Below are 24081 nucleotides of genomic sequence, written 5' to 3'. Positions count from 1 at the left end.
ACCCGCTCTAACCTAAACTGAAGCTCAACAACGAGTCGCTCCAGACTCAAAAGTTCTTTGCTCGCACGATTCTCGAATCAGATGTGCACCGAGATAAGGTAGTTTCGCAGCCATTTATTTCCACTGCCCGGCTCTCGAGCGGGCCAGCGGCATTGTTGCGGTCGACCCGGTCCCGCTATCAGACCTGAGAACCCGCCGGGACCCGCGTCTTTGAGGAGAGAGCCCCGCAAAAACACCCTACCGTCAGAACGTCAGCTCGAAGCCCCAGGCCACTCTCCATCTCTCAAACGCTGGCAAGGGCAGCACCAACCCAGCGATTCAGAGTGCGTTTCCTGGACAACACCAACACTGGGACTTGGATTCTAACGGCCTTTAGTGCTCTCCTAGGCTTTTGAAACACAGGCGTCAACGCGCTACCTCGCACCGAAATCCAATTGCCGCCATCGCTTCCCCAACCTCAGACCTGCCGTGCTTGCCCAGCCCTAGGTAGGCAAGCATCGACTCGGCACAACACTGCTGATCCTCCCAACTGCGCCGCTCTGACCACTTCATTGGCGCACACCCGTGCCTCGAATACGTCGTCACAACCCTCCGTTGCCTTTCCTAGGCTGGTGACCAGCACCGTAACTTGTCACAACTAGTCGTCAGCACCATACCACAGTTCAGCCGTGTCGCACAGTGGGGATTGCTTTGAATGAGCGCTCGCAGCGAGCACTCAGCTCGACGCCTTCCTGGTATCTGAACAAACCACCCCTCGACAGTGTGCTTCGGTTCGCAGAAGGGTCGAGCTGGGCGCCTCTCGTCGCCCCACGGAAGAGAAGCTGTTGTCTTCAAAGATGAAGCGTTTCGGCGCCAGAGTCGTAAGTCGCGCTGGATCGTCGCCTCAGACCGCATTGCTGACGCTGTTTGGCACAGCTTTCTCGGGGCAAGGACTCGAGCAAGTCTTCCAAAAAGAATAAGGATTCCAAGGATGGGACCGCGTCGCCGAATGCTTCGGCAAGGGATTCCAACCAGTCCCCCGTCGTGACCCCATCTTCCTCTACCTCGACCTTGAACGACATTCGCAACAAGCCACTGCCTCCCAACAGTGCCGCCCATGCCGATCACGCCGCGCTCGCTGCTCAGGCCCAGCTGGGCAGCACTGGCGTGAGCCCTAGTGTACCGGACAGATTTGGTGGTGGCGCTGCTGGGCAGCCCCAGGGCGCTAACGGCGGCAGCACGCCTGCTAGACATGGGGCCCTACCTCCCACCGTTATCATCAGCCCAAGCGCTCCGGTAAGCTTTAGACCATGGTGCCAAGCCCGTTTGTGGACCGTACTGACGAGACATACTTCCGACAGCACGTACCGCCCCCCGGTGCCCCTGAGACGATGCCCCACGATCTTGCCCCGCCGAAGGCCGGCCAAAAGTCCCTGATGTTCGACCGCTTGCACCAGACGCCCAAGGACGTCCTAGAGGGCCCCAAGACGCCTAGGCGGCAACACTCATCACGGTTCGATATTTCCGCCCACCGGGAGTTGGAAAAGCTTCCCGGATTTCACGAGGTACCCCCCGGACGTCGGGAAGACCTCTTTATGAAGAAGATTGAGCAGTGCAATGTCATCTTCGACTTCAATGACGCCAGCGCCGACATGAAGTCCAAGGAAATCAAGCGACTGGCCCTCCATGAGCTCCTCGATTACGTCGCCAACAATCGGCAGGTCATCACCGAGCCCATGTACCCGGTCGTTGTTGGCATGTTCGCCAAGAACCTGTTCCGTCCGATCCCGCCGCCGATGAACCCCCAAGGCGAGGCGTTCGACCCGGAAGAGGACGAACCTGTCTTGGAAGTCGCTTGGCCTCATATCCAGGTTGTGTACGAGTTCTTCCTCCGATTCATCGAGAGCCAAGACTTCAACACGAACATCGCCAAAGCCTACATCGACCACAGCTTTGTTCTTCAGCTCCTTGAACTGTTCGATTCCGAGGACCCCCGCGAGAGGGACTTTTTGAAGACGACCCTGCACCGGATATATGGCAAATTCCTCAACCTCCGATCCTTCATCCGCCGCTCCATCAACAATGTCTTCTTCCAGTTCACCTACGAAACTGAGCGGTTCAACGGCATTGCCGAGCTGCTAGAGATCCTGGGCTCCATCATTAACGGGTTTGCCCTACCTCTTAAAGAGGAACACAAGTTGTTCCTGACAAGGGTCCTGATCCCTCTGCACAAGGTGAAAAGTTTGAGCATGTACCATCCTCAACTCGCATACTGCATCGTGCAGTTCCTTGAGAAGGATGCTTCTCTGACAGAAGAGGTATGTTACTGCATTTGGCCCTGCCGGCAGGATCGGCTTACACTGACGCGCAATGCAGGTCGTGCTTGGCCTCCTGCGATATTGGCCCAAGGTCAATAGCACGAAAGAGGTCATGTTTCTCAACGAGGTCGAAGACATTTTTGAGGTTATGGATCCCGCCGAGTTTGCCAAAGTCCAAGAGCCTTTGTTCCACCAGCTCGCAAAATCCGTGGCGAGTCCGCACTTCCAGGTCGCCGAGAGGGCACTCTACTTCTGGAACAACGAGTATTTCTGCAACCTGGTCAGCGACAATGTTGAAATCATCCTGCCCATCATGTTTGCCCCTCTCTACGAGAACTCCAAGGGCCACTGGAACAGGTCATTGGTTGCACCCTGGTCTTGCATTTGATTCCGTGGCTAACGGCACAATAGGACAATTCACGGCATGGTTTACAACGCCATGAAATTGTTCATGGAGATCAACCCCCAGCTCTTCGACGATTGCTCACACGAGTACACGGAGCAGCAAAATAGCGCTGCGACGAGAGAAGCTCTCCGCCAAAGGAAATGGGCCGCTATCCAGGATCAGGCCAACCGGAGGAAAGCCGTCAACGGCTCGGCTGCGTCCGCCGGGCCACCGCCGTCACGGATGGCCCCGAGCACGCTGCCGCGCGTCGACGAGATGCAAACGGCCGAGGATAACCAGATGAGGCTCGACTCGCTTAAGCTGCAAGACGTCGACCGCAGGGATCATCATCGACCCGGGATGCACGACAGACAAAACTCGGTTGGCTCGGCGCGGGGTCAACGGTGATCTGGAAGCTGCCCTCAAAGTTTCCTGTCTTCTCGGGTTACATGTCACTTGTATGGCACGCCCAAGGGCCTAGAACCTCCAACAACGCCGGTGCGCAGTATTATCCGCGCGTCTCCCCTGCAGATTTGCGGCGTTTCAGCTGTCGCAATACAGCTTTCGATGTAGTTCTAGGCGTCTGGCGTTAAAAAGAGGCGCGAGCAACAGTATCAGAACCATCAACCAACCCGGGTCACCAGCATTGAAAATCCCGCTCTCTCTGTCTTGGCTTCGTCGGCCTGTTTTGGCGTTGGCGTCCCCCGGTCTCGCGTTACCTCTCCCCCAATTCTGTACAAGCAGAAGCGAGCAATCGACTGCCGTTATTCCGGGAATTCTGCCCAAGTTTGGCTTATTGTCGCTTTTTCCTCGAGTCCGTGGTGGGTGCTAGAGATGGTATACAGGGGCGCGCAGGGCTGGATGGAGACTTGGGATGCAATCACCCACCGGATGGATGGAAAGCGGGATCTTTTTCAGAGAGGTTGAAAAGGCGGTTGGTTGTTTGGTGTGAGGAGAGAGACAGCACCGGACTGATCGGACTGTATCTCACGGGGACCAGGGGTTAAGCGCTTCCGAGTGCTCAAGCGGACACAACACAATGGCCCCCCCGACACAGTACCTGTGGCCTTGGTTTACCCTCATCTCGGCATATCTTTAACTTTTCACTTCTACATACCTATTCACTTCGTCGTTTTATCTTGTTGCTTTTCCTTTGTCCACTCTATTGTTCTTTTCTCCTCACCAGAGTCCCCATTTACCTCTTCTATAGCGGGTCCTTAGCAATGAATGGCTAGTTTTGTCGTGGTACCCTGGTGTTTGGTCGTCTTGCTCTGGTAGGGTAAGGTGGTCGCTGATTCTCTCCGGGCCTGCAGGCCCGGTCTCTTGTCGTATCCTATCGACCAAGGGAGATCGCAAAAAAAAAACGAGGGAGCTAAGGGGGAGAGTACGCAGGGGAATGGAGGGTGCTCTCTGAATGCGGAGTTCAGTGCAGGTTTAGTCTCTGGGATCTCATGTACGTTCGGGTCTTGGCTAACTACCCGGATTTGGTTGATAGACTGGGATTCTTTTGCATACAGTCAACCTTCTTCCTCTTCATATGCTGCCTATGCCCTGAACGCTTCGTAAAGGCTGCTACATGATTGCTTTTGATCCAATGAGCAACGCGGAGTGGCGGCCTGCCAAACGGGGATGCGAACCGGTCCAGCCTCTCTGGTCAGCGGGCCATACATATACCCGCCTTCATCGCTTCCGAGTTCGTTACCGCCACCCACCGCGCCCATACCCACCCCTTCCCTGATGCCCTACCCGATACTGCCCCTGAGGATAGAAACCATCATGATTCCCCACCGGTGGCCCTGGCGGTGGAACCGGAGGCCATCCGCCCGGAAAAGGAGGCGGCGGTACCGCATTCCCAGGTGGGACAAAGAAGTTTGGCGACTGCTGGCCAACCATTGGTGGCGGAGGTATCGAGGGTGGAGCAGGCGGCCAAGGTGCCTGGTAAGTCGGCGGCGGCGGTGGAGGCGGAACTGGGAAGCCGAGGCCAAAGCCCTGTTGAGAGGGGATGGGAGGTGGTATCGGGTACGTTGCCATTGATGGCGGCGGCGGCGGCGGTGGATGTTGGTTCCAGGTGCCGGAAGGTGCCGGCATCTGGGGTACATATCCGTTCCTTGATGGTGGAGGTGGCTCCTGTGAACGAAGGGGGGATCCAGGCCGGCTCCAGGATCGGCTTCTGGAACGTATGCCGAAGTCTGGGCTTTGTGGCTGGCATTTGCCTTTTTCGTTGACATTGGGCCTCCGATATCGGTAGCCCCTGCTGCGAGACCTAGATCGGGACTGTGACCGCCGACCCGACGGCGAACGGGACCGACTTCGTGACCGCTGGTAGCTGCGGCTCCGATGCCTGTCTGGGCTGCGTCGACCACTGGGAGACCGACTTCGACTGCGGCCGCGACTTCGACTTGGCGGGGACCCGGACATTCTTTGTCGCTTGAAGTCAGGACGTTCTGAGCTCCGGCTCGAAACGTCGCTACGGTCTCGCGGTCGGCTGCGCGATCGGCTATCCGAGCGGGTGTATGAGGTTGATCGTGTCCGGCCTCGGTCGCCATCGCTGCGGCCGTTACGTCCGATGCGAACTCGTCTCCTCCGCTTCATCTTCTCGCAGAACGCACGGGACCATCCGTAGTAGGTATCTCCATCAATGATGTCACCGGTAAGCTCGTCGATTTCAACACGTTCACCCAGCCTGCCAACATTCGGTGGAGGTTCGTCGAGATTGACTTCTTTGGAATAAATCCTTTCAACATCCACCAGTAGGCTCTTGACAGCCTCTACCAGACTCTTGTCGGCCGGGCCTTGTGCCAGAACTAGCGGTTTAATCATGGCGGGGTTTATCGGACGGGTCGAGTTTGGCTCCAGAACTGGCATCCAGTTTCCCGCGGGAAGGTCGTACCACGGTGTGGATGGATCGCCATGCATTGCCGGCATAACCCAAGGCGCGGATTTCGCTGCCTTGGCCACGGCGCTGGCCGAGCTGTCCCCGTCATCGGTTGATTGGCCCCCGCCGCCGGCGGTTGGGCCTTCCTCAACCGCTGCCCGGAGCTGCTGGATGACAGTGCGTGCAAAGTATCCGTTCTCTTCCCAAAGCCCGATCAGGTTTTGGATCTTTCGGATATGTTTGGGACAGTTGTTGAAGGATGCGGCGCTCCTGACCAAGGCCGAAATGGTTGGCTCTAGCTTGAGGGCGAAGCCGTCATCGCGGTTGCGGTGCTTGACGTGGTAGAGGATGTCGTTCAAGATGTACAAAACATGCAGGCGACGGCGCTTTGCAGAGGGCACGCGACCCGCCTTGGAGTCCAGCGCAGTAGCATCCTTCTCGCCGCCGATCGACTTGGAGAGAGCGACCAGGTACTTGCAGAACGGGGCGATCCGGGAGGACGAGGGAACCAGGTTGCTGAGAGCCCATTGCTTGCATCTCTGGCGTGCGGCTTAGCCGATGGATTCACTCAACGGGTAAAAAGCGACACGGATGAAGCGTGTTCTCAAACCTGAACATTGGACGGCGAGCACTCGGTGATGGTTGCGTTGACGAGGCCAAGCATAGATTCGATGTCGTCGCGCGAACACGGCCGCGGATCAGCGCGGAACAGAGCTCCTGAGAGCGCCGTCTTAGCGACGATCAGCTCTGCAGACGCCATGACTACTGGTGCCAAGAGCGGCGATGCAGAGCAATGTTGTTGTAACGTTGTCGCAGAGACACACTTGTTGATTCCTTCTCGCTGGGCGAGCCTGAAGCAATTCCAAACCGGCTTGAACGAAATGCCATGCCGTCAAGAAGCCCGAGCTTGCAGCTTCCACAATGGCAAAACCGAGGCCCACCATTTTTCCGGGCCCAAATTGTCAGGTATTTACCAAATTGTATGTACGTAAAATACGTTAGCGGTACTCCGTACGGATACGGATGCGTCAATCAAAAATGTTCTTTCCTTCCGTCACTCTATTATACACGTCATACAGAATCATTTATTTGTTTCTCCAGCTACCGAGAGTTTATTGCATTGGTAGTGAAGAGGAACTCACGGCCATGAGGGGACACCGTCTTGGACGGGGCCAACTTCTGAGGGCCAGCGGGAAGCGCCGACGCGACAGGATGACCAGTATCGCAATGCGGCTTCGCCTCCATAATACAAGACTAGAATAGCAAGACGTACAACGTCCTCCTGTGAACGTGCCCATGTACGGGGTCTCCCCATCGCCACTTAAGAAAACCGGTCTCCTTTCGGACTCCTGAACGGGGCTGCTGCTTCGTACTTGCTCTTCTCGACCACCCTCTGTCCCTCGGTAGCTGGTGCGTGTCGTGTCGGAGCTGGGTCGTTGCTAGATTCCTGGCTCGGCGAGCCCGCCGGGTCTAACCTCGCCGGGCCGCCGTTCGCTATCCCCGTCTCGGAGCCACCCATGGTCGCTGAGGAGAGCGGCCGGGTAGGGACGTTCTGGGAGTATTCGAGCGACTCAACCATGGCCTTCTTCTTGCGCTGCTCCTCTAGCCTGGACTGGCGGTCGGCATTGATGCTCTGCTTCGCGAAGTAGTATGCCGCGCCGCCGGCTGGAGGTTGGGGTGACGTCAGTCAGTTGCCGTAGTCATCTTGCGGCTTCCCTGAGGATGCTGTTGCCATACCGACACATAATGAGCCCCAGCCCAGCCTATACCAGATGTTCCATTAGCCTCGGGCCTAGAGGTGGCGCAATCATTTGGTGTTGTTGCTCACCAAAACGACCTCACCTGCAGGAACGGAGTCAGTGTCATTGCGAGCTGGTTTTGGGGAAACGGTCAAAAGGGTGACGTACGGTATTCATTTCGTCCAATAATTTGTAGCTTCGCTCGTAAAAAGCTATTGGTATGAAATCGGTAGGACTACGGACTTGGGTGAGGTATTGGTGCTTGTGAAGAGAATGAGTTGCTTGTCGGAATGGCCTGATGCAATGCAATCGATAAGATATCGGCCTGTTGGTGGCCATATCAACAAGCATGAGCTTAAGCGCCAAACAACGTTAGCGTCTGGCAGCCCGCCGCGGCCACACTTGGATGAACATTGGTATGATTCGGATACAGCGCACTGTACCTCTGTATTGTACCGCGAATAACGTTATCTCCCTGGAGGCTACCGATAATTCAGAAATGTGGAAAATTCCATATGACTCGATCAAGTACCGTCCTTTTACTTAAGATTTCAGGACTTAACCTCATTTCTATGACTTTGAGCTTGTGATTGCTTTTTAAAAGCTGCCCTACACGTTTCGTTGTTTTCCTACAGATGCACTGGAGTCTGCTGTAGTACAGTGGGACTAGTAATTTGTCAGAGCCCACGGAAAGAGGAAGTCAGCTAAGAATACGGATGTCGCTACCAAAAATATTGGCTCACCGCCTTCAATGCCAAGATCACCCAAGAGTCAACTTGCCCCTATAAGCCACTGTAATCCACTGTAAGCCGAAAAATAAACAGGCGCGTTTTCGATCACAATTTAGAAGGAATGAAGCTAGTCAACACTCAGCCCGGGAGCCAAAACAACATCTTGACGGCGGTTCTCTGACCTCCCCTCTGCGTATTCGTTCCCGCCTTTCAACCGAATGACCTCCTGGATATGATGCGGGATCTCTCAATCCAACGTTGTATCCTCCACTGCTCTAAATTATCCCACGCCTGCTTCCATACTATCTCTGCTTGGCTCTTGCTCTTTGGAGCTCCCTTCTTTGTTGTCACCAGCTTTAGATACGGCCAACACGGCTCGATCATATTAAGATCAGGCGAGTTAGGGCACCAAATAAGTCTTGATACTTCAGCTGTTGAGAAGACTGTAGCTTGTGCGTAGTGGGCGTGAGAAGGTGCGAGGTCTTCCTGAACAAGAGCATCTGGACCACACTGCTTGGCGTATGGAATAAGCTTCTTCATCAGAATCTCCTTTTGGTACCGATACCAATCAACGCCGGAGCCTTCTCGTCGTGTAAGCTTGCCGTGCTTCGCATCCCACCTCCACTGAGGAGCTCGCCCGCGTTGATTCCGTAGCTTCAAGCGCCTCATGCCAGTCTCTAGCTCCCATTGCTCGCGGAGGATAGGTTCCAGCTTCAGATTCAGCCCCTCAAGGTCCTTCTCCGCTGCCTTCCTCTCTTGCGCAGTCTCTGGGTGCCAGATGTGACATGGCCCCTTTGAATCGTATGAGAAACAACCCCAGAACTGGAACTCGGTGTATCCCTTCCATCGCTCGCGAATGCAAGAATTGACGAACTTCTCCTCAGGGGTCCTCCAAACGCGGTAGCCACCACGCCGGTGATTCAAGACAACAGATGTCTCGTCGGACCAGATAACTCGCTTCCAATCTTCAAGAGTCCAGTGCTCATAGCGGAGACAGAACTCAAAGCGATCCCTCTTCATTCTCTCAGTCAGACCAGGCTTGCGCGTTGGCTTCGTCTTCTTCATTCCAGCAGCACGCAAGATGCGCCAGACTGTCATTGGGGAGATGGTGTTCCCTAGCTGGGCCGAGATATAAGCGCATGTCATCTCGCGGCCAAAGCGGCTTTTGCGGACCTTTTTGAGAACCGTATCTTTATCTTCGCTTTGCTTCGAGGGACGGCCGGTCTTTGGAGCATCGCGGACATGTTCGTCAAGGATCACCGGAGGACAGCCTTTCGGATCAAAGCCACGTTCGAGAGCCCTATCAGCGATGCTGTTAATAGTCCGCGCCTTCAGGCCTGTAATAGCTTCAATATCCTTGTTATCAAGCTGAACAATCAGCTTAAGAGTAAGCGCTTGCGCGCGTGTAGCAATATCGTGATAGACCATTGTAAAAGTGCGTGCAAAACAAGGTGTGTTGTGGTTCAAGGTCAGAAAATGAGGGGCAATACAACAGTGGTTGTAGTGGGTTACTGGCTGAATGCCATGATTCTGCCGGGCAGAAAGATACACGGCGGTGAGCCAATTCTTTTGGTAGCGGCATCCTTACAGGTATCTTGCCTGATCGAATTTGTGGCACAAATGCGCATGACATACACGTAAGTGCTCGAGCTCGTCGTTCTACCGGTTCCCGTCCATTCCAGATTGCTTTGGTTTGAGGGGTGCGGAGTAACCGTACCTGGAAAGTACATACCCCATACTTCTCGGCCCGCCAACCGTGCCTCAAACTATCACCAAATTTGTTGCTGAAACGGATGCACATCGTCATTTGCCCTGACCAAGCCCTGGCGCATCCACTTGCAGCGTCAGTCGCACCAACGCGCCCCCTGGGAATATCGTGTGAGAGGCGCGGCATTGGCCTCGCATCAGTTTGGGTAATCTTGAAACAAGACAAGCCATAACCTCCACGGTCGAGTGTCCACTCTCCATCTGATTGCCCCGCCACCAGCAAATGCGCAGTCCCGCAACGCGCGTACACTCGTTTTCTGTGGCAGAGGGCAGCGCCGATCTAAACTCGTCTCCGGATGCGCGCCATCTCATGACAAAAGGAGCTCCCTGGCCGAGGGTTGACGGGCCACTCGATCATCAATAACGGGGGAGCCTGCTGCGCTCAGCCCGCCGCAACTGCCATGGATCCTCTGTTGAACGATGGGCCCGATGGGTCGTCCCTTGTGAGCAATCTCAGGAGCAGATGGCGTGCGAATGAGAAGTGGTTTGGGAGGCTAACTGTGTATCACTGTGATAGAGGCCCGTCTCGTCGTTGTTGGCCAAGTTCGAGAACCTGAATAAGACCGACAGCCATCCCCAACCCGGCTCTTCCTCACGGACGGCATCCCCCATCCCGCCAGCGCCAGCGCCGGTACCAAAGCCTGAGCGGCTGCGTGAACGAGATGCGAGCCCGTCGTCAGGGCGCGGGCCGCCGCCCGTCCCGCCAGCGCGCCCAAAGGACAGACCGAACGTCTCCAACATCAGCGCTCCCGCGACCAACATCGGCTTCCCTACCTCTCCCACGCGCCCTCTCCCTCCGCCCATCAGTCCGCGCCCCGCCCATCCTCCGTCCCTCACAGTCGATCCACCTCATTCGCCGCCAAAGAAGGGCCCTGGCTTGCCTACCGGCGACCGGCCTTCCTTTGTGAATGCAAATTCCTTGGTCAGCCCCTTGTCTCCGGCGACAGAGACCAGCCAGTTCAAAATTCCGAGCCGCCCTCGTTCGCCGCAGGAGTCCCGTACATCACCTCGTCTTGCGCCCTCGAAGCCCCCATCCCCGCCTCCGCCAAGACGGTCTGTAGAGCTTAGGCGGGAAAGAGACGCTAAAGATGGTGGCAGGCCCATCCCACCGCCGGTGAACCGGGCAGACAAACCGCTGATAGGGGCCGCTCGCTTTTCCCTGTTCTCGAAGCCTAGCCAGCCCGTCAATGTGCCCAACAACGCCAGCGACAAGATCTCACCCTTCAACAGTCCGCCTAGCAGTAGCGGGACGACGGATGAGGATGTGCCCCCTTCTTTGCCAACCCGGCCCACCACGCAGAGGGACTGGATACCGAGGTCAAACGCCTTTCAGGCGGCTCCTGAACCGCTCGAATCACCGTTCAACCAGCGTTCAGTGAATGGAAGAAGACTTGGAAGAGAGGGTGCCAATGGTATAGCAGCGGAACCGCCCACGGGCGAGCAGCCGCCAGCGCTTCCGGCAAGACCGCAAAGCATGATAGACTCAGGGCGCGCTATGCAGGTGACTTCAGCACCACCTCCGCGACCACCTCGACCGGTACTGAACACGAACTACGCTCATGAAATCGGCGCAGCTGGTCCAGCGGCTCAGAAGAGGGTCGCCTCAACGCCCACCACACACACTCCACTTGCTATTCCAAGGCTCAGTGGTAGATCCATGACTTTCGATGTGGATCGGATGCCGAGTAGGAGCGTCAGTGATTTCCGTGGGTCAGCTGCACCCTCTACCCCCACGGAGCCGCGAGCCTCGGATGCGCAGTCGAGGGGCGACGTCTCTGCGGCAGCCACCACGGCCTACCCAGACACCTCACGAACAAATCGCAGCAAGCCATACATTGCGAAAGGCGTGCACGAAATCGCCACTAACTATGACAGCCGCCTCTTTGACGTCTGCGGTAGTTATATTTGTACGACCGGGGCCTACACACGAGCATGGAGCGTGCAAGACGGCGAGCTGGTGATGAGCCTGGCCATGGGTGAAGGCCTGAAAGGGACAGCCGTGCTGTTCAAACCCGGGGAGAACGTCGATGAAGAAGGCAAGCGGGTCTGGATAGGGAACAACAATGGCGAATTGCTAGAGGCCGATGTGCCGTCACAAAGCATCGTGAACCAAAAACCCAACGCCCATGGGCGGTACGAAATCATCAAAATATACCGACATTACAACGAGGTGTGGACGCTGGACGAGAGCGGCGCCCTCCATGTCTGGGGTCCCGGCGACAAGGGTGTTCCGAACCTGTCGTTGGGTCCTGCCCAAACCTTCCGCTTACCCCGAGGACATACCTTCTCGATAGTTGTGGGCGACGAGCTGTGGCACGCGACAGGCAAAGAAATACGGGTATTTTTACCGACGCTTGATGGGCGGACGCAGTTTCAAGTCCTGATACGACCGCTCACTCAAGACAGCGCTGGAGAAGTAACGTCGGGTACCATGCTCGCGTCAGAACCAAACAAGGTTTTCTTTGGACACAGCGACGGTAAAGTGAGCATCTACTCGAGGAAAGATTACTCGTGCCTGGGGGTGATGAACATCAGCCAGTACAAGATCAATTCGCTGGCTGGCGTGGGCCGGCGCATGTGGGCTGGGTTCAATACGGGCAAAATGTCGGTATTTGACATGGAGCCGACGCCGTGGGCTCTCAAGAAGGACTGGCAGGCTCACAAGAACCCAGTCGTCAAGATTGTTGCCGACCATTCCAGCTTCTATAAGCTGGATAGGTGCCAGGTGGTGTCGCTGGGCGCAGATAACATGCTGCGGATTTGGGACGGGCTTCTCCAGGACGACTGGCTCGAGAGTGAGATGAAGCTCAAAGACTTCCAGTACTGCACCTTTGATGAAATCAAGGCCCTGATCGTGACGTGGAACGCGGGTGCCTCGACACCCTATAGCCTGCGTTACTCCGAGTCGGACGCCACGTTTATCCGGGATCTGTTGCAGAGCAGCGACTCGCCAGATATCATTGTCTTTGGGTTCCAAGAGCTTGTGGACCTCGAAGACAAGACGGCCACAGCTAGTGAGTCCAGTCTGTTAACCCTCGAATTCCTTCTCTCACGTTCTAACGCTTGGCAGAACGCTTCCTCACTAAGAAACCCAAGAAGAAGGAGGGCTCGGACCAAGAACGCATGAGCCACCAGTATCGCGATTGGCGCGACTTCCTAGCCCAGAGCCTGGACGACCACATGTCAAGCGGCGGCCTGTACCACATCCTACACACGGCGCCGCTCGTCGGCCTCTTCACGTGCATTTTCGTCAAAGCCGACCTCCGCGAGCGCGTCAGCAATGTCAGCAGCGCCGAGGTCAAGCGCGGCATGGGCGGGTTGCACGGCAACAAGGGCGCCATTGTGGTGCGCTTCATGCTGGACGACACGTCGCTCTGCTTCGTCAACTGCCACCTCGCAGCGGGCCAGACGTCAGCCAACGCGCGGCACAACGACATCGCCGCCATCCTGGAAGCGCCGCTCCTCCCGCCGCAGCGCGATCCGGCCGTGCGCATCGACAGCTTTGTCGGCGGCGGCGACGGGTCCATGATCCTGGACCACGAACTCTGCCTGCTCAATGGCGACCTCAACTACCGCATCGACACCATGAGCCGCGACACGGTCGTGGCGGCGGTCAAGGCCGGCAATCTGGCCAAGCTCCTCGAGCGCGACCAGCTGCTCGTGGCGCGACGCCGTAACCCGGCGTTCCGCCTGCGGGCATTCGAGGAGCAGCCGATCTCGTTCGCGCCGACGTACAAGTACGACGTGGGCACGGACAACTACGACACGAGCGAGAAGAGGCGCAGCCCGGCGTGGTGCGACCGGCTGCTGTACCGGTGCGGGAGCGGCCGGGGCCGGATCGAGCAGTTGGATTACCGGCGGCACGAGGTGCGCGTGTCGGACCACCGGCCTGTTAGTGGGCGGTTTCGGTTCAAGGTCAAGAGGATTGACCCCAAGAAGAGGGCGGTCGCGTGGATGGAGTGCCAGCAGCGGTGGGAGGACCTGAGAGCGAGGGAGGCCGAGGCCGAGAAGTGAGTTCTTCCGCCTGGCCTTACAGCCACATGTTCATTTACAAATCTGCTGTATCATTTGTGATGACGATGACTGACTGTCTGTGACAGGATGTTTTACTTGACCAAGGTAATTGGCTATGACAAGTCGACGGCGCAGAGTTTGATTAGTGAGCGGGCCTTGAGAAGGGTCCATCGGAGTCCCAGTCGGCACAGGGAATGATTGGAACGGAAACACCGCTTGATGAATGAATGTAAGGTATGGATTTTGGTGTTTCGCCCTGGAGTGGGCCAGTTTAGAGATACATACCCCCTGGAGTTGGGTTGGGAATGGGTGATAGAGGGGCTGGAATGTATTGACATGGAGAGCGACGGAGCGTTTGGCCGCCCTCGATCTGTGCGGATGTCTACAAGATGAGTCTCTGGCTCCGTTCAATGAACAACCCTTGAAATATATGTGGATTGTGAATACGATGCAGCGTCTTGGTCTCAGGCGTAGACAATTCAGTTTCCCCAAAGCTTGATAGATGCCTACCTTGCCTTAGTGTTCCTTTCCTACCTTACTGTATGAGGGCCGGAGCTCAAAGCATGATGTCATTATCACCTAGGTACCGGCCCGAGTCCGAGCCGAATCATCGATTATCAAACCTCGCATCAGCTGAGGTTGGTTGGCTGAGAACTGCAACCGACCGTAACCGGACTCGTTCCTCAAAACAGCGACAAATGGCAATTCCAAGTGTAAGAGCATGACAACCACGTGTGACATGAACCCCTCAAAAGCGGTTCCTGATTAATAATTGACAAGTCTAGAAAAGATCATATACCGAGTACATGACACCTTACTGTGCAAGCACCTTAGATCCTGAAGCGTCGTCCACATTCTTACGACGGCTTACGTCCCGAGTTTGAATGCGCCATCTCATACGAGCTACACCAGGTCTGGGGACCATCACCATCGCCAGGCTGCTTCACAAGTATCCTCCCGAAAGAATGGCCTCCGCCGCAGATCTCCCGTCCAGGATGCACGTCACCCCTGACAACACGGGGGCTCTAGCACATCAAACAGACCGACGAGGCAGCCAAGAAGGCTTCTGAACTGCTTCAGGAGGACATGGAAGTTCGTGCTGCCTCCTTATCCCCATGCTTCCCAACTCCTACTAACCACTTCCGGGGGTTTTCACTCCCACAGAAACATCACGTCGTTTTTAAACCTCGAAGGTTTCCATAATCACGTACCCCCGTCTTTCCTCACCCCGAATCACAGCCGTACCTGACACGCCTCTTACACAGATCCCACACCACATCCTAGCCCTCTACGGCACAGGCGCCCCGGCCCCAGCCCTCCAGGCCGCCTATGCCCATAACGAAGGCTACCAACGCCCTGCACTCCCTCCCCACACCACCAACCAAGCAGCAGCTCCGACAGTCGCCTTCTACCCCTGGCCAGCCGCCGCGAAGCCTTACCTCGGCAACGAAGAGTACTACCCGGATCTCCTGCGCTTCTTCCAGTCCGAGATCAAGGCCCTCGGCTCGTGGCAGGCGGCCGTGGGCCCCTATCTCCTTTGCTCGTCCAAGAATGAAGAAGACGACGACGAACTGCTGGTGCGCCTCTTCGCCGGCTTCCTGCACCCGCTCATCCAGCTCATGTACGGCGTCGAATGGGGCCAGGAGGCCATCGTCGCCGAGGCGCTGGCGCAGGCGGCTGTGCACAGCGGGGATATTGGTGGGTTTTTGAAGGAGGCGGAGAGGCGGGCTGTTACTACAACTACTTTAACTAATAGTGGTAGCAGAGGTCCCTCCGTGATGGAGTTGATGGACGAGGCGAGGAGGAGCGAGCGGCTGAGGGCTGCTGCGCGGAACGAGGATGCCAACAAGATCCGCGATGGGGTGCTTGTGCGCGCCAAGGAGGACATGATTGCGCTTGCGGCGAGGGTGCGGGTCAGGCCGGACGAGGTGGAGGAGAGGACGGCCGAGATGTTCAACGCGGCGTTGTTTGTTGCGGCTGCTGCGGCGTTGGTGAAGGAAGGGAAGCAGCCCAAGTTTGACTTCTTTCTGATGTAAGTTTGTGTGTGTCTGGATGAGATGGGTGAGTGTGGTATGGGTGTGTCCAGGGGAGGAGACTGACTGTTGACAGGCACCATGTAAATGCGAGCTCCATCTTCGTCACGCTCAACGCCCAGGACTGGATCCCTGCTGAGACGAAGGCCCGGTTGCTGGAATGGAAAATTCGGATGGATCTGCTGCAGTATGCTGCGCGTGGAGTGTCAGAGTTGTCGCAGGAGAAGCTTGCCGGTTACCAGCCGAAGAAGCCCGATGTTGGGGGTTCACTTGCCGGTAAGACGGTCTCATGCCACCGTTCGAGAATAGATAGTGATGATTTCGGCAGAGATCATTGCCCACCTGCATACCTTCCCCGATGACGGACATGCCATCAAGCTGGGCCGGGCGACGGTTGTGTGCCACAACATCTGCAAAGCGTACGAACAGGAGGGTGGTGAAAACTGGCTCAAGGTAAAGGGGAACGATACGTGGAAGAGAGTTTGCCATTTGATTGTAGACTCGGTTGAACCGCCGGGGCTACACTGGGTGCGCAGTTGTGGGTTTGACGAGGCTTGGAAGGTATGTCTGCCGGGTGAGCGGATTGACGAGGAGTGCACAGGCTGACTGGTGGCAGGATGTCCCCAATCTCTAGGCCGGGAGGCTGAACCTGGATCAACATGCTGATGGATGGAAGTGGACTCAAGACCATGCATGGTGTTAACCTGTATTCCCAGACGCCTTTCCGCGCCTCCTACCTATTCTAGCCCTATCCACTCGTCTTCGCTCACAGCGTCTTCCTGCATGATGTCGTGTATGGTCACCTCCTTGGACGGCGGCAATGTTTTCATGGCAGCGCCATCCACGGCGCCAGCTTCACCGCCAACCGGCTTGTCCCTCGCTTGGCCAAGCAGGTAGTCCACCATGTAGACATTCTCGTCAGCCAGCCGCCTGATCTCATCCTTCATCTTGGCCACGGCTCGCGCCACAATCCGGAGCTCCACGTCCACCTTGCCTCGGTTGGCCGTTAGCCACGCGCCGTGCTTGTCCACTAGCGCCTTGATCCAAAGCAGGCAGAACTCGACGTGCGGCGACTGCTCCGTCTGGGCGGCCACGTAACGCAGGAGCCGTGCCACATACACTGTCGGAAAGTGCTCGACAACCAGGCCAATGTCCGTGTACGGAATCGCCTGGAAGACGCGTTGAATTAGCCCGGCCTCGTTCAAGCGAAACGCCATGACGAGCGCCTTGAGGTAGTCACTGTCCTGCTCGAGCACAGCGAGCGTTGAGGCGGGCGTGATCTCCATGTTGAGATCGAACGGATCAAACTGGACGATGCTGTCGAGGCTGTAGATCAACAAGCCTTCCGTGGACGCTGCGCAGAAGGAGGTGCCGCTTGGCGAAAATGCCACGCCTGTTACCCTCACCTCCGGCATCTTCCTTCTGGCCGAAGGGTCGCCGCGCTTGGAGCCAGGCAAAGATCTGTCTATCCTGTCCTCCAAGTCCGAGGCTTCGCCTTGCTCGTCAAGGAGCCCAGACGGCCCTGCCTCGGTGAGCAGCTTGCTGTTGAGGAACTCCTGAGTGCCCGAGAGCGACAGGTTTACGCTCACGGTGAACTTCCTGAGAAGCACCATGGTGGTGACCGAGTACAGGCAGATGTACTTGCTGTTTCCGCCCGCCAGGAGGCAAGTCCCGTCCATGCTGTAGCGGATGGTATTGAAGCTCTTGGTTCCAGCCACGTTCGCAGCTGCCCTTCGGTCCGTGATCCTCCGTCCTCCTGAAACATCGCGACGGCCGTCCACCCCCGAGACCTGTTGAGCTTCCGAGACAGACCAGAAAGACAACTGGCCATCCAACGTCGAGATGGCTATCTGCAACGAGTCAGGTCTGAAAGCAATATCCAGAACATCGGACTGCAGCTGCAGAGGCTCGCTGGTCTGTGTCCTGTTGAAGATGGACCATATCCTTGCCGTCCTGTCCCAGCTGCCACTCACCAAAAGGCCGCCGTTCGGGGCAAAGGCAAGCGACGAGACCGGGCCCTCGTGGCCCGAAAGCCGGTCAAGGAGCTGGCCCGTTTGGACAGACCAAATGTGAATATCAAAGGAGTCAATCGATCCTGCAGCGACAACTTCTCCACTGGGGTCAACCGCCATACAGGAGAATGACAACCTCTCGGGGGCGGTGAATGTCCTGAAGTTCCGAAACCTGATTAGATCCCAGGCTCTGATAGAACCGTCCAGACTCGCCGTGAAGAGGACGTTGCCCTTCTTCGCGAACTCACACGCCGTTACACCGCTGGTATGCTCGGTAAATGTTACGATGCAGAAACCTGATTCGATGTCCCAGACCTTGATCTTGCCGTCATCTGCGGTCGTGACGATGCGCTGGCCGTCAGGCGAGTAGACGAGGGCATTCATCGAGTCGTAGTGCCCTTGCTGCTTCAGGATGTACGACTCGGACTGCCATTCCCACACCAGCAGCTGACCCAGTTTGGAAGCGCCAAACGCCAGCCACTCTCCGCTCTTGTTGATGGTAACAAAGTCGATCTCGTTCTGTGAGATGCTGAGGGTGTGAATCATGTTGAAGTCGGGCATTTCGTACAGGCCGAAAATACCGTTCGAAAAACCAGCGACAAGCAGGTTCGATTCGGGATGGAAGGCTGCACATCGGACGGTCGCGGCGTTTTGCATAAAGTAGTGCCGGTTGACGATCCGCCACTGCATGTCCGCCTCGTCCACCATCTCATCCTCTTCCTGACCGGGTTTCACGGTGTATTGCCAATCAAAGACCGCGCCATCCTTGCTGACGGTGTAGATTGTTTCTTGGTCCTTGGAGAACCAAGCGCCCACCACTCCCTGCCTGTGGCCTGACAGGACGGTGGGCGTGAAGCCCTCCTCCGGGTTGAGACTCCATATCCTGGCCGTCAGGTCCTTCGAGGCGCTGAGGAAGAACCTCGAGTCGCTCGACCACTCGATATGCCGGACATCGTCAAAGTGTTGTGTGTGGGTGTGGTGGCGCACGAAGGGCGCAAACTCGAGGTCGCCTTCGGCGTTGGAATCTGGCGTCGAGGGAACGTGCCAAACCTCAATTTTCCTTCCCAACCCAACCACAAAATGCCGGCCCGATGGTGAAAATGAAAGCGCTGTCACATGCGATTTGAAGGAAAAGTGATAGAGTACAACGCGACGCGGAACGTGCGTCAGGACGGCCTGGCCATCTTCGTCGATCGACAGGAGGAGGTTGCCGTGGGGGTTCAGGCCTATCCTCGCGATGTTCTTCCGGTGAGCGAACGGGAGGGTGTAAGACTTGTTGCTGATCTCACAGTTAGCGCATCATGTAGTCAAGCGGGACAACATCCACTCTATAGAGGTGTCTTGCAAATGGCAATGGTATACGTACTCGACGAGGTTGAAGACAGTAACTCGGTTGCCGACAGGCGAGTACAAATGGGTGCCGTCAGGGCTGAACAGAAGGTTGCCCCTACAGTAAACCGTCCCAAGTAGGTTGGAAAACTTGAAATCTGTCTTCATGGTCGCCGACAGTCCATTTCTTACCCGAGATAAAGGCGTTGTAGCACGACGCCAATCACCAAACACGGGACGTCGACATCGCGCTCGACTTTTTAGCGGGGCCGGCAAATTCCTTCTGCCGCCCTCCGCGCTAACCTATGGCTGACTCCACTAATTACTGTGTACGACCCTGGTCCCACATCATTTGACGCTTTGGGAAAAGTGGAAACCTAAGTAAGGGGAAGTTTAGCGGTTCAGGCCGCAGGTGATCCGTGCACGACAGCTGGTCTGGAAATTTCACGGCTCAAAACCCCTGAGAGCACAAGCTCCGCTCCCCATTCCGTACCGCTCAACACAACACATCATCCACGACACCGCCCTTCCCACTCCTGCGACGTCCCTCCTCAATTGCACTCGCTGCTCTTTTTGGCAGTACATTTTCGATACCCTCATCCGTTCTACTTCGTTTTAATCAGTACTTAGCTCGAGATGGCTCCAGCCACAGCCGAGAGCGCGTCGCCGATTGGCATTGCCAACCTGCCCAACCAGCGGCATAAGATTGTGGCTAAGAGGGGGGCCGCATTCACGATCATGGTAAGAAGATCGTGTCGATTTGACTCCGATATGTGTTCTGACCGTCTGCTGCTAGGTTGCTGGCGAGTCCGGGCTGGGCAAGACCACCTTCATCAACACGCTCTTCTCCACCACCATCAAGAACTACGCCGACCACAAGCGCCGGCACCAGAAGCAGATCGACAAGACGGTGGAGATTGAGATTACCAAGGCTGAGCTAGAGGAGAAGTTTTTCAAGGGTGCGAATCAGCAGTGCGTACCAGATGGTCATAATGGACTCTGCGCTGACCGGCAGCTAGTTCGCCTGACTGTTATCGACACCCCCGGCTTCGGCGACTATGTCAACAACCGCGACTCGTGGATGCCCATCATCGAGTTCCTCGACGACCAGCATGAGTCGTACATGCTTCAGGAGCAGCAGCCGCGCCGCCAGGACAAGATCGACCTTCGTGTGCACGCCTGCCTGTACTTCATCCGCCCCACCGGTCATACCCTGAAGCCCCTCGACATTGAGGTCATGAAGCGTCTGTGCTCGCGTGTGAACCTCATCCCAGTGATTGCCAAGGCCGACACCCTCAGCCCCGCGGACCTGGCCAAGTTCAAGTCGAGGGTGAGCACGATCCACCCCGCTCCTGAGCCTCTCGGACTGTCATGCTAATATACCGCTATTAGATCCGTGCCGTTATCGAGGCGCAGAACATTAAGATTTATCAGCCCCCGATTGAGGAGGATGACGAGGCTGCCGCCCAGCACGCCCGCAGTCTGATGGCCGCCATGCCTTTCGCCGTCATTGGCTCGGAGAAGGATGTCAAGACAAACGACGGACGCATCGTCAAGGGCCGGCAATACTCGTGGGGTGTGGCCGAGGTTGAGAACGAGGATCACTGCGACTTCAAGAAGCTGAGGTCGATCCTGATCCGCACCCACATGCTGGACCTGATCCACACGACCGAGGAGCTCCATTATGAGGCGTACCGCGCGCAGCAGATGGAGACGCGCAAGTTCGGCGAGGCGCGCCCCAGAAAGCTCGACAACCCCAAGTTCAAGGAGGAGGAGGAAGCGCTGCGCAAGCGCTTCACGGAGCAGGTCAAGATCGAGGAGCAGCGTTTCCGGCAATGGGAGCAGAAACTTATTGCCGAGCGCGACCGACTCAACAAGGACCTCGAGCAGACGCACGCCCAGATCAAGCAGCTCGAGTCGGAGCTGGAGCAGCTCCAAGGCAGCGCTGTTCGCAGCCACGGACGTCGCTAGGGTCACAACACCGTGGCTCCAAGATATCGACGTGCCGCGGCTTAGGCCTCGTCATTATCCGAGTCTCCCCAGCCATTTTCTGTTCAGTCCACCAAGGGTCTGGCATCGGGATGTAAATCTGAGAGCTGTGGCTTATTGTGGAGCAAACAGAAGAGGTTAACACACGGTGTTGTGGGCCTTGGTCGTTTTCTTTTTGTGGCTTATTCTCTTTATACTACCCTCTCACGTTATTCGTTAATCAAACGGGAAAAGGTGTGCAGATTCTCTGGGGTTAGAGGAACCTGGAACTAGGACCCAGGCCTTCAGGTTGTCGTCCTCGACGGACTCAGCCTTCCTCTAGCCGGGGCGTTTTCCGGGACCTCCCCTTTTATTCCGACTTAGGAACGATGTAATTTAGATGCCCCTTTCATGATACCAGATAATGCGAAAGGGTGCCTGTCTCGAAGATTGTTTCACTGTTGACACTGACATTTGAAACGCAGGTTCATTGTTCTTTCGTAAATTGACCGCTGTATGTGTATAGAAGATACTATGTCCTCCGTGCTCCGTACAGGAAACCGAAACGCCAGCCCACCTACTGACCAGGACGGACAAGAAGTGAAACCAACTAGACATCCCTGGTCCTTTGCTACACGGCATCCATACTCGCCCTAGTCGTCAATTGTTCGTTCTTGTTCCCAAGTTTGGATATCTGTAGAAACGCGTCCACCCCGTAACCCTCGAGGCTATGCAACGCAAGACTCCCCGCCCAGTACTCGGCGTACACCCTGCTCAGGGGCAGGCCCATGCCCAGCCGCAGGTTGGGCGGCCGGCTCGACAGCGAGGCGAGTGAGCTGTTGACGTCCTTGCTTATCTCACCGCCTGCCGCAGCGCCGCGGCTGCTGAAATGTGTATCTGCGTGTGTGTGTGAATGGCCGTGCCCGTCGACCTGCCACTCCTGCATCGTGGCGGCCATCTTGGGCACCTTGCCCAGGTTGGCGAGGATCATGTCGCTCGCGGGGCCCTTGCTGAACGACCATAGATAGGGCAGGTTCTGCCGGGGGATGCCGCCGCCCTGGTCCGAGATGCGGATGATGACGTGCTGGTTGCTCTCGCAGATGGTGACTTCGATCGGCGGCGGTGGCGGCAGCGGGGCGGCGGTGTTGCTGTTGTTGTTGTTTTGCTTGCGCCGCTGATGCTTCTCGACGACGGCCTGTACCGAGTTGCGCAGCAGCTCGCCGATGATGTACTCGAGGTGGCTGAGGATGTATGGGAAGTTGGCGTCCAGGTGGCCGTCGATGCGGATCTCGGGGAGGGCAACGTCGGGCCCGTAGGCGCGCTGCAGAATCTCGCGCACCGCGTGGCCGCAGCGCGATACGACATCCTTTGCGACGCACTTGAGAAAGACCTGGCCTATGAACTCGGACTCGGAGAGCTTCGCGCCGGGGGAGAACCAGGGCGCATGGAAGGCATCGGTTAGGGCGAGGTGCTGCTCGGCGATGACACGGCGGGAGATGCGCTGTTGGCGAAGGATGTCAGCGAATGGGTCAAACATAGCGGACGTAGCCGAGGATAACGGACTGATCGAAGATTGGTGTTCATGAACTTGTCTAGCTCGGCTGGGTCCATTAGGCCGCTGCTTTCGAGAATGCCCATTGCCAGCTTGGGAATAACCGTCAGATGCGCCTTTAGCATGGAACGTATTGTTTTGCAGAAGCGATCATTGTCTTCAAGCGTTTTGATATCCTTCACTTTTCGGAATGTGTCGAAGGCAGTGTAGTACAGGTCGTAGACCTCGTTAATGTGTGAATTTGTGACAACCACATATGGCAGCTGCTGCATGTCGCGGATCCGGTGGGCAATCCTAAGCGCATTTCAGTGAACGAGTTGGTCATACTAGGGGGTACTTGGAGTAGAACCTACCTCGTGGGCAACTCAGTCCGTACATAGTTGGCCGAGCTGATCAGCCGCGACTCGGTCAGCGATCGGCCAAACACCATCAGCTGGCGCAGACTTATGGGCCGAGCTTCCTTTGCGACCCATCTGATGCAAACAGCAGTTAGCACGCCCTTACTGGGCATACCAGAGAGTCATGACAGGCGGGGTTCTCATACTCGTCCAGGACAGACATCATACGCCATTTCGGGCTGTGGGTGTGCGAAAACCGCAGCATCGACATCACGGATCGATATGGAAGGAGGGAACGCGCTACGATGCGCAGTTGGCGTGGCCTGCTGATCAACCGGGCGAGTGCCGTGGCATTGTGCACCGAGAAGCACGGCATGCCGTCGCTGCCATTCGTGGAAGCGATAAAGTGGTATGAGTGGTCAGGGACGGCGTTTGGGTTTCGTCGATGACTGGGAGATGGAGTGTTTGAAGGTGAGGATTGGCGATGGTGAGCGAGGTGGCATTGGTAAAGAGAATGACACTTTATAACGAGACCACCCAGTGTGACTCAGGGATTGGGAGGATAGCTACGCTGGGCACGTACCCTAATGCGCCGATGCCCATGGTGCAACACGCTCGTGTGAGTGTTGGATGAGGTCTGCGATATCGCATCGAAACGCAGCTTAGGTCATTGGACATTGGCTCAGGTTAAGCTACCCCACATGTTGCTGCAGAGGGATGTGGACTCAGATAGTGCGGATTTTCCTGTTACACCGTATTCGCACCCAGCTACGTTGTGATTTGATACCCTTCATGCGTGATCTCAACTGACGGAAATTGGCCTCAGAAACATTACTGAGCTGTCCAACTTATTGACAAAAGTCCTCGGCCTTCGTATTTTTGATTTTGGAATCGGAGTCTTCCTGTGGAAGGTGAGTTGGAACCATTGAATGGATTTGCTTCCAGCACTCGACCCTCGTTGCTGCACCGTGTATGTACACATTTCTTGGCTTGTCTTCAGTCCCAGGCTACTCCACACTTTAGTCACAAGCTTCCATGTTG

At 56.4% G+C, this 24081-nt stretch overlaps 9 protein-coding genes across 9 annotated transcripts; 4 read left to right on the top strand and 5 right to left on the bottom strand.

Annotated features, from left to right (window-relative positions):
• Positions 1-836: 836 nt before the first annotated feature.
• N657DRAFT_565459 (protein phosphatase 2A regulatory B subunit) lies at positions 837-3090 on the top strand (the record flags this gene model as incomplete). Its single annotated transcript, XM_062788363.1, has 5 exons — positions 837-860; positions 916-1275; positions 1341-2297; positions 2356-2654; positions 2709-3090. The coding sequence occupies 5 exons, from the start codon at positions 837-839 to the stop codon at positions 3088-3090; spliced, it is 2022 nt and encodes a 673-aa protein (XP_062651297.1).
• A 1024-nt stretch (positions 3091-4114) lies between these two features.
• N657DRAFT_641529 (uncharacterized protein) lies at positions 4115-6423 on the bottom strand. The gene is made up of 2 exons (XM_062792168.1): positions 6168-6423; positions 4115-6096 (listed from the first exon to the last, which is right to left on the bottom strand). Exons 1-2 carry the CDS (start codon positions 6315-6317, stop codon positions 4381-4383), a joined length of 1866 nt encoding a protein of 621 aa, XP_062651296.1. The 5' UTR covers positions 6318-6423; the 3' UTR covers positions 4115-4380.
• Positions 6424-6609: 186 nt separating this feature from the next.
• Positions 6610-7511, bottom strand: N657DRAFT_589859 (uncharacterized protein). Its single transcript, XM_062789876.1, has 4 exons — positions 7465-7511; positions 7386-7399; positions 7295-7320; positions 6610-7222 (listed from the first exon to the last, which is right to left on the bottom strand). Exons 1-4 carry the CDS (start codon positions 7471-7473, stop codon positions 6879-6881), a joined length of 393 nt encoding a protein of 130 aa, XP_062651295.1. The 5' UTR covers positions 7474-7511; the 3' UTR covers positions 6610-6878.
• A 1632-nt stretch (positions 7512-9143) lies between these two features.
• Positions 9144-9455, bottom strand: N657DRAFT_533308 (uncharacterized protein; the record flags this gene model as incomplete). The annotated part of the gene is made up of 1 exon (XM_062787752.1): positions 9144-9455. A coding segment is annotated over one exon (312 nt), but the record flags the coding sequence as incomplete, so codon positions are not given.
• Positions 9456-10195: 740 nt separating this feature from the next.
• On the top strand, positions 10196-14006 carry N657DRAFT_653719 (DNase I-like protein; the record flags this gene model as incomplete). The annotated part of the gene is made up of 4 exons (XM_062794435.1): positions 10196-10237; positions 10312-12808; positions 12865-13804; positions 13895-14006. The coding sequence occupies 4 exons, from the start codon at positions 10196-10198 to the stop codon at positions 14004-14006; spliced, it is 3591 nt and encodes a 1196-aa protein (XP_062651293.1).
• A 773-nt stretch (positions 14007-14779) lies between these two features.
• On the top strand, positions 14780-16527 carry N657DRAFT_215439 (uncharacterized protein). The gene is made up of 6 exons (XM_062786262.1): positions 14780-14900; positions 14956-15015; positions 15074-15840; positions 15918-16117; positions 16170-16402; positions 16458-16527. Exons 1-6 carry the CDS (start codon positions 14895-14897, stop codon positions 16473-16475), a joined length of 1284 nt encoding a protein of 427 aa, XP_062651292.1. The 5' UTR covers positions 14780-14894; the 3' UTR covers positions 16476-16527.
• On the bottom strand, positions 16352-19417 carry N657DRAFT_589850 (WD40 repeat-like protein). The gene is made up of 2 exons (XM_062789875.1): positions 19220-19417; positions 16352-19132 (listed from the first exon to the last, which is right to left on the bottom strand). Exons 1-2 carry the CDS (start codon positions 19348-19350, stop codon positions 16579-16581), a joined length of 2685 nt encoding a protein of 894 aa, XP_062651291.1. The 5' UTR covers positions 19351-19417; the 3' UTR covers positions 16352-16578.
• Positions 19418-19690: 273 nt separating this feature from the next.
• N657DRAFT_641523 (Septin) lies at positions 19691-21515 on the top strand. The gene is made up of 4 exons (XM_062792167.1): positions 19691-19923; positions 19979-20141; positions 20202-20512; positions 20575-21515. The coding sequence occupies exons 1-4, from the start codon at positions 19819-19821 to the stop codon at positions 21151-21153; spliced, it is 1158 nt and encodes a 385-aa protein (XP_062651290.1). The 5' UTR covers positions 19691-19818; the 3' UTR covers positions 21154-21515.
• A 145-nt stretch (positions 21516-21660) lies between these two features.
• Positions 21661-23688, bottom strand: N657DRAFT_641522 (alpha-ketoacid dehydrogenase kinase). The gene is made up of 4 exons (XM_062792166.1): positions 23247-23688; positions 23056-23175; positions 22714-22996; positions 21661-22651 (listed from the first exon to the last, which is right to left on the bottom strand). Exons 1-4 carry the CDS (start codon positions 23414-23416, stop codon positions 21782-21784), a joined length of 1443 nt encoding a protein of 480 aa, XP_062651289.1. The 5' UTR covers positions 23417-23688; the 3' UTR covers positions 21661-21781.
• Positions 23689-24081: the final 393 nt, after the last annotated feature.

Source organism: Parathielavia appendiculata (assembly GCF_033297405.1).
Source record: "Parathielavia appendiculata strain CBS 731.68 unplaced genomic scaffold N657scaffold_2, whole genome shotgun sequence".
NCBI classification, from domain to species: domain Eukaryota; kingdom Fungi; phylum Ascomycota; class Sordariomycetes; order Sordariales; family Chaetomiaceae; genus Parathielavia; species Parathielavia appendiculata.
This window is presented reverse-complemented; position numbering and strand designations above follow the sequence as displayed.

What these genes read in the sequence shown, in the direction of transcription:
- N657DRAFT_641529 (XM_062792168.1), bottom strand. Translation starts at nt 6,317, where the DNA reads ATGGCGTCTGCAGAGCTGATCGTCGCTAAGACGGCGCTCTCAGGAGCT. An exon ending in GCTCGCCGTCCAATGTTCAG is followed by an intron (nt 6,097 to 6,167) that starts GTTTGAGAACAC and finishes GCCGCACGCCAG; the next exon opens with AGATGCAAGCAATGGGCTCT.
- N657DRAFT_589859 (XM_062789876.1), bottom strand. An exon ending in CTGGGGCTCATTATGTGTCG is followed by an intron (nt 7,223 to 7,294) that starts GTATGGCAACAG and finishes CCCAACCTCCAG; the next exon opens with CCGGCGGCGCGGCATACTAC.
- N657DRAFT_215439 (XM_062786262.1), top strand. An exon ending in AAGTTTGACTTCTTTCTGAT is followed by an intron (nt 15,841 to 15,917) that starts GTAAGTTTGTGT and finishes GACTGTTGACAG; the next exon opens with GCACCATGTAAATGCGAGCT. An exon ending in TGTTGGGGGTTCACTTGCCG is followed by an intron (nt 16,118 to 16,169) that starts GTAAGACGGTCT and finishes TGATTTCGGCAG; the next exon opens with AGATCATTGCCCACCTGCAT.
- N657DRAFT_589850 (XM_062789875.1), bottom strand. Translation starts at nt 19,350, where the DNA reads ATGAAGACAGATTTCAAGTTTTCCAACCTACTTGGGACGGTTTACTGT. An exon ending in ACTGTCTTCAACCTCGTCGA is followed by an intron (nt 19,133 to 19,219) that starts GTACGTATACCA and finishes CTGTGAGATCAG; the next exon opens with CAACAAGTCTTACACCCTCC.
- N657DRAFT_641523 (XM_062792167.1), top strand. Translation starts at nt 19,819, where the DNA reads ATGGCTCCAGCCACAGCCGAGAGCGCGTCGCCGATTGGCATTGCCAAC. An exon ending in AGAGGAGAAGTTTTTCAAGG is followed by an intron (nt 20,142 to 20,201) that starts GTGCGAATCAGC and finishes ACCGGCAGCTAG; the next exon opens with TTCGCCTGACTGTTATCGAC. An exon ending in TGGCCAAGTTCAAGTCGAGG is followed by an intron (nt 20,513 to 20,574) that starts GTGAGCACGATC and finishes TACCGCTATTAG; the next exon opens with ATCCGTGCCGTTATCGAGGC.
- N657DRAFT_641522 (XM_062792166.1), bottom strand. Translation starts at nt 23,416, where the DNA reads ATGCCGTGCTTCTCGGTGCACAATGCCACGGCACTCGCCCGGTTGATC. An exon ending in ATGATGTCTGTCCTGGACGA is followed by an intron (nt 23,176 to 23,246) that starts GTATGAGAACCC and finishes TGTTTGCATCAG; the next exon opens with ATGGGTCGCAAAGGAAGCTC. An exon ending in CGGACTGAGTTGCCCACGAG is followed by an intron (nt 22,997 to 23,055) that starts GTAGGTTCTACT and finishes AAATGCGCTTAG; the next exon opens with GATTGCCCACCGGATCCGCG.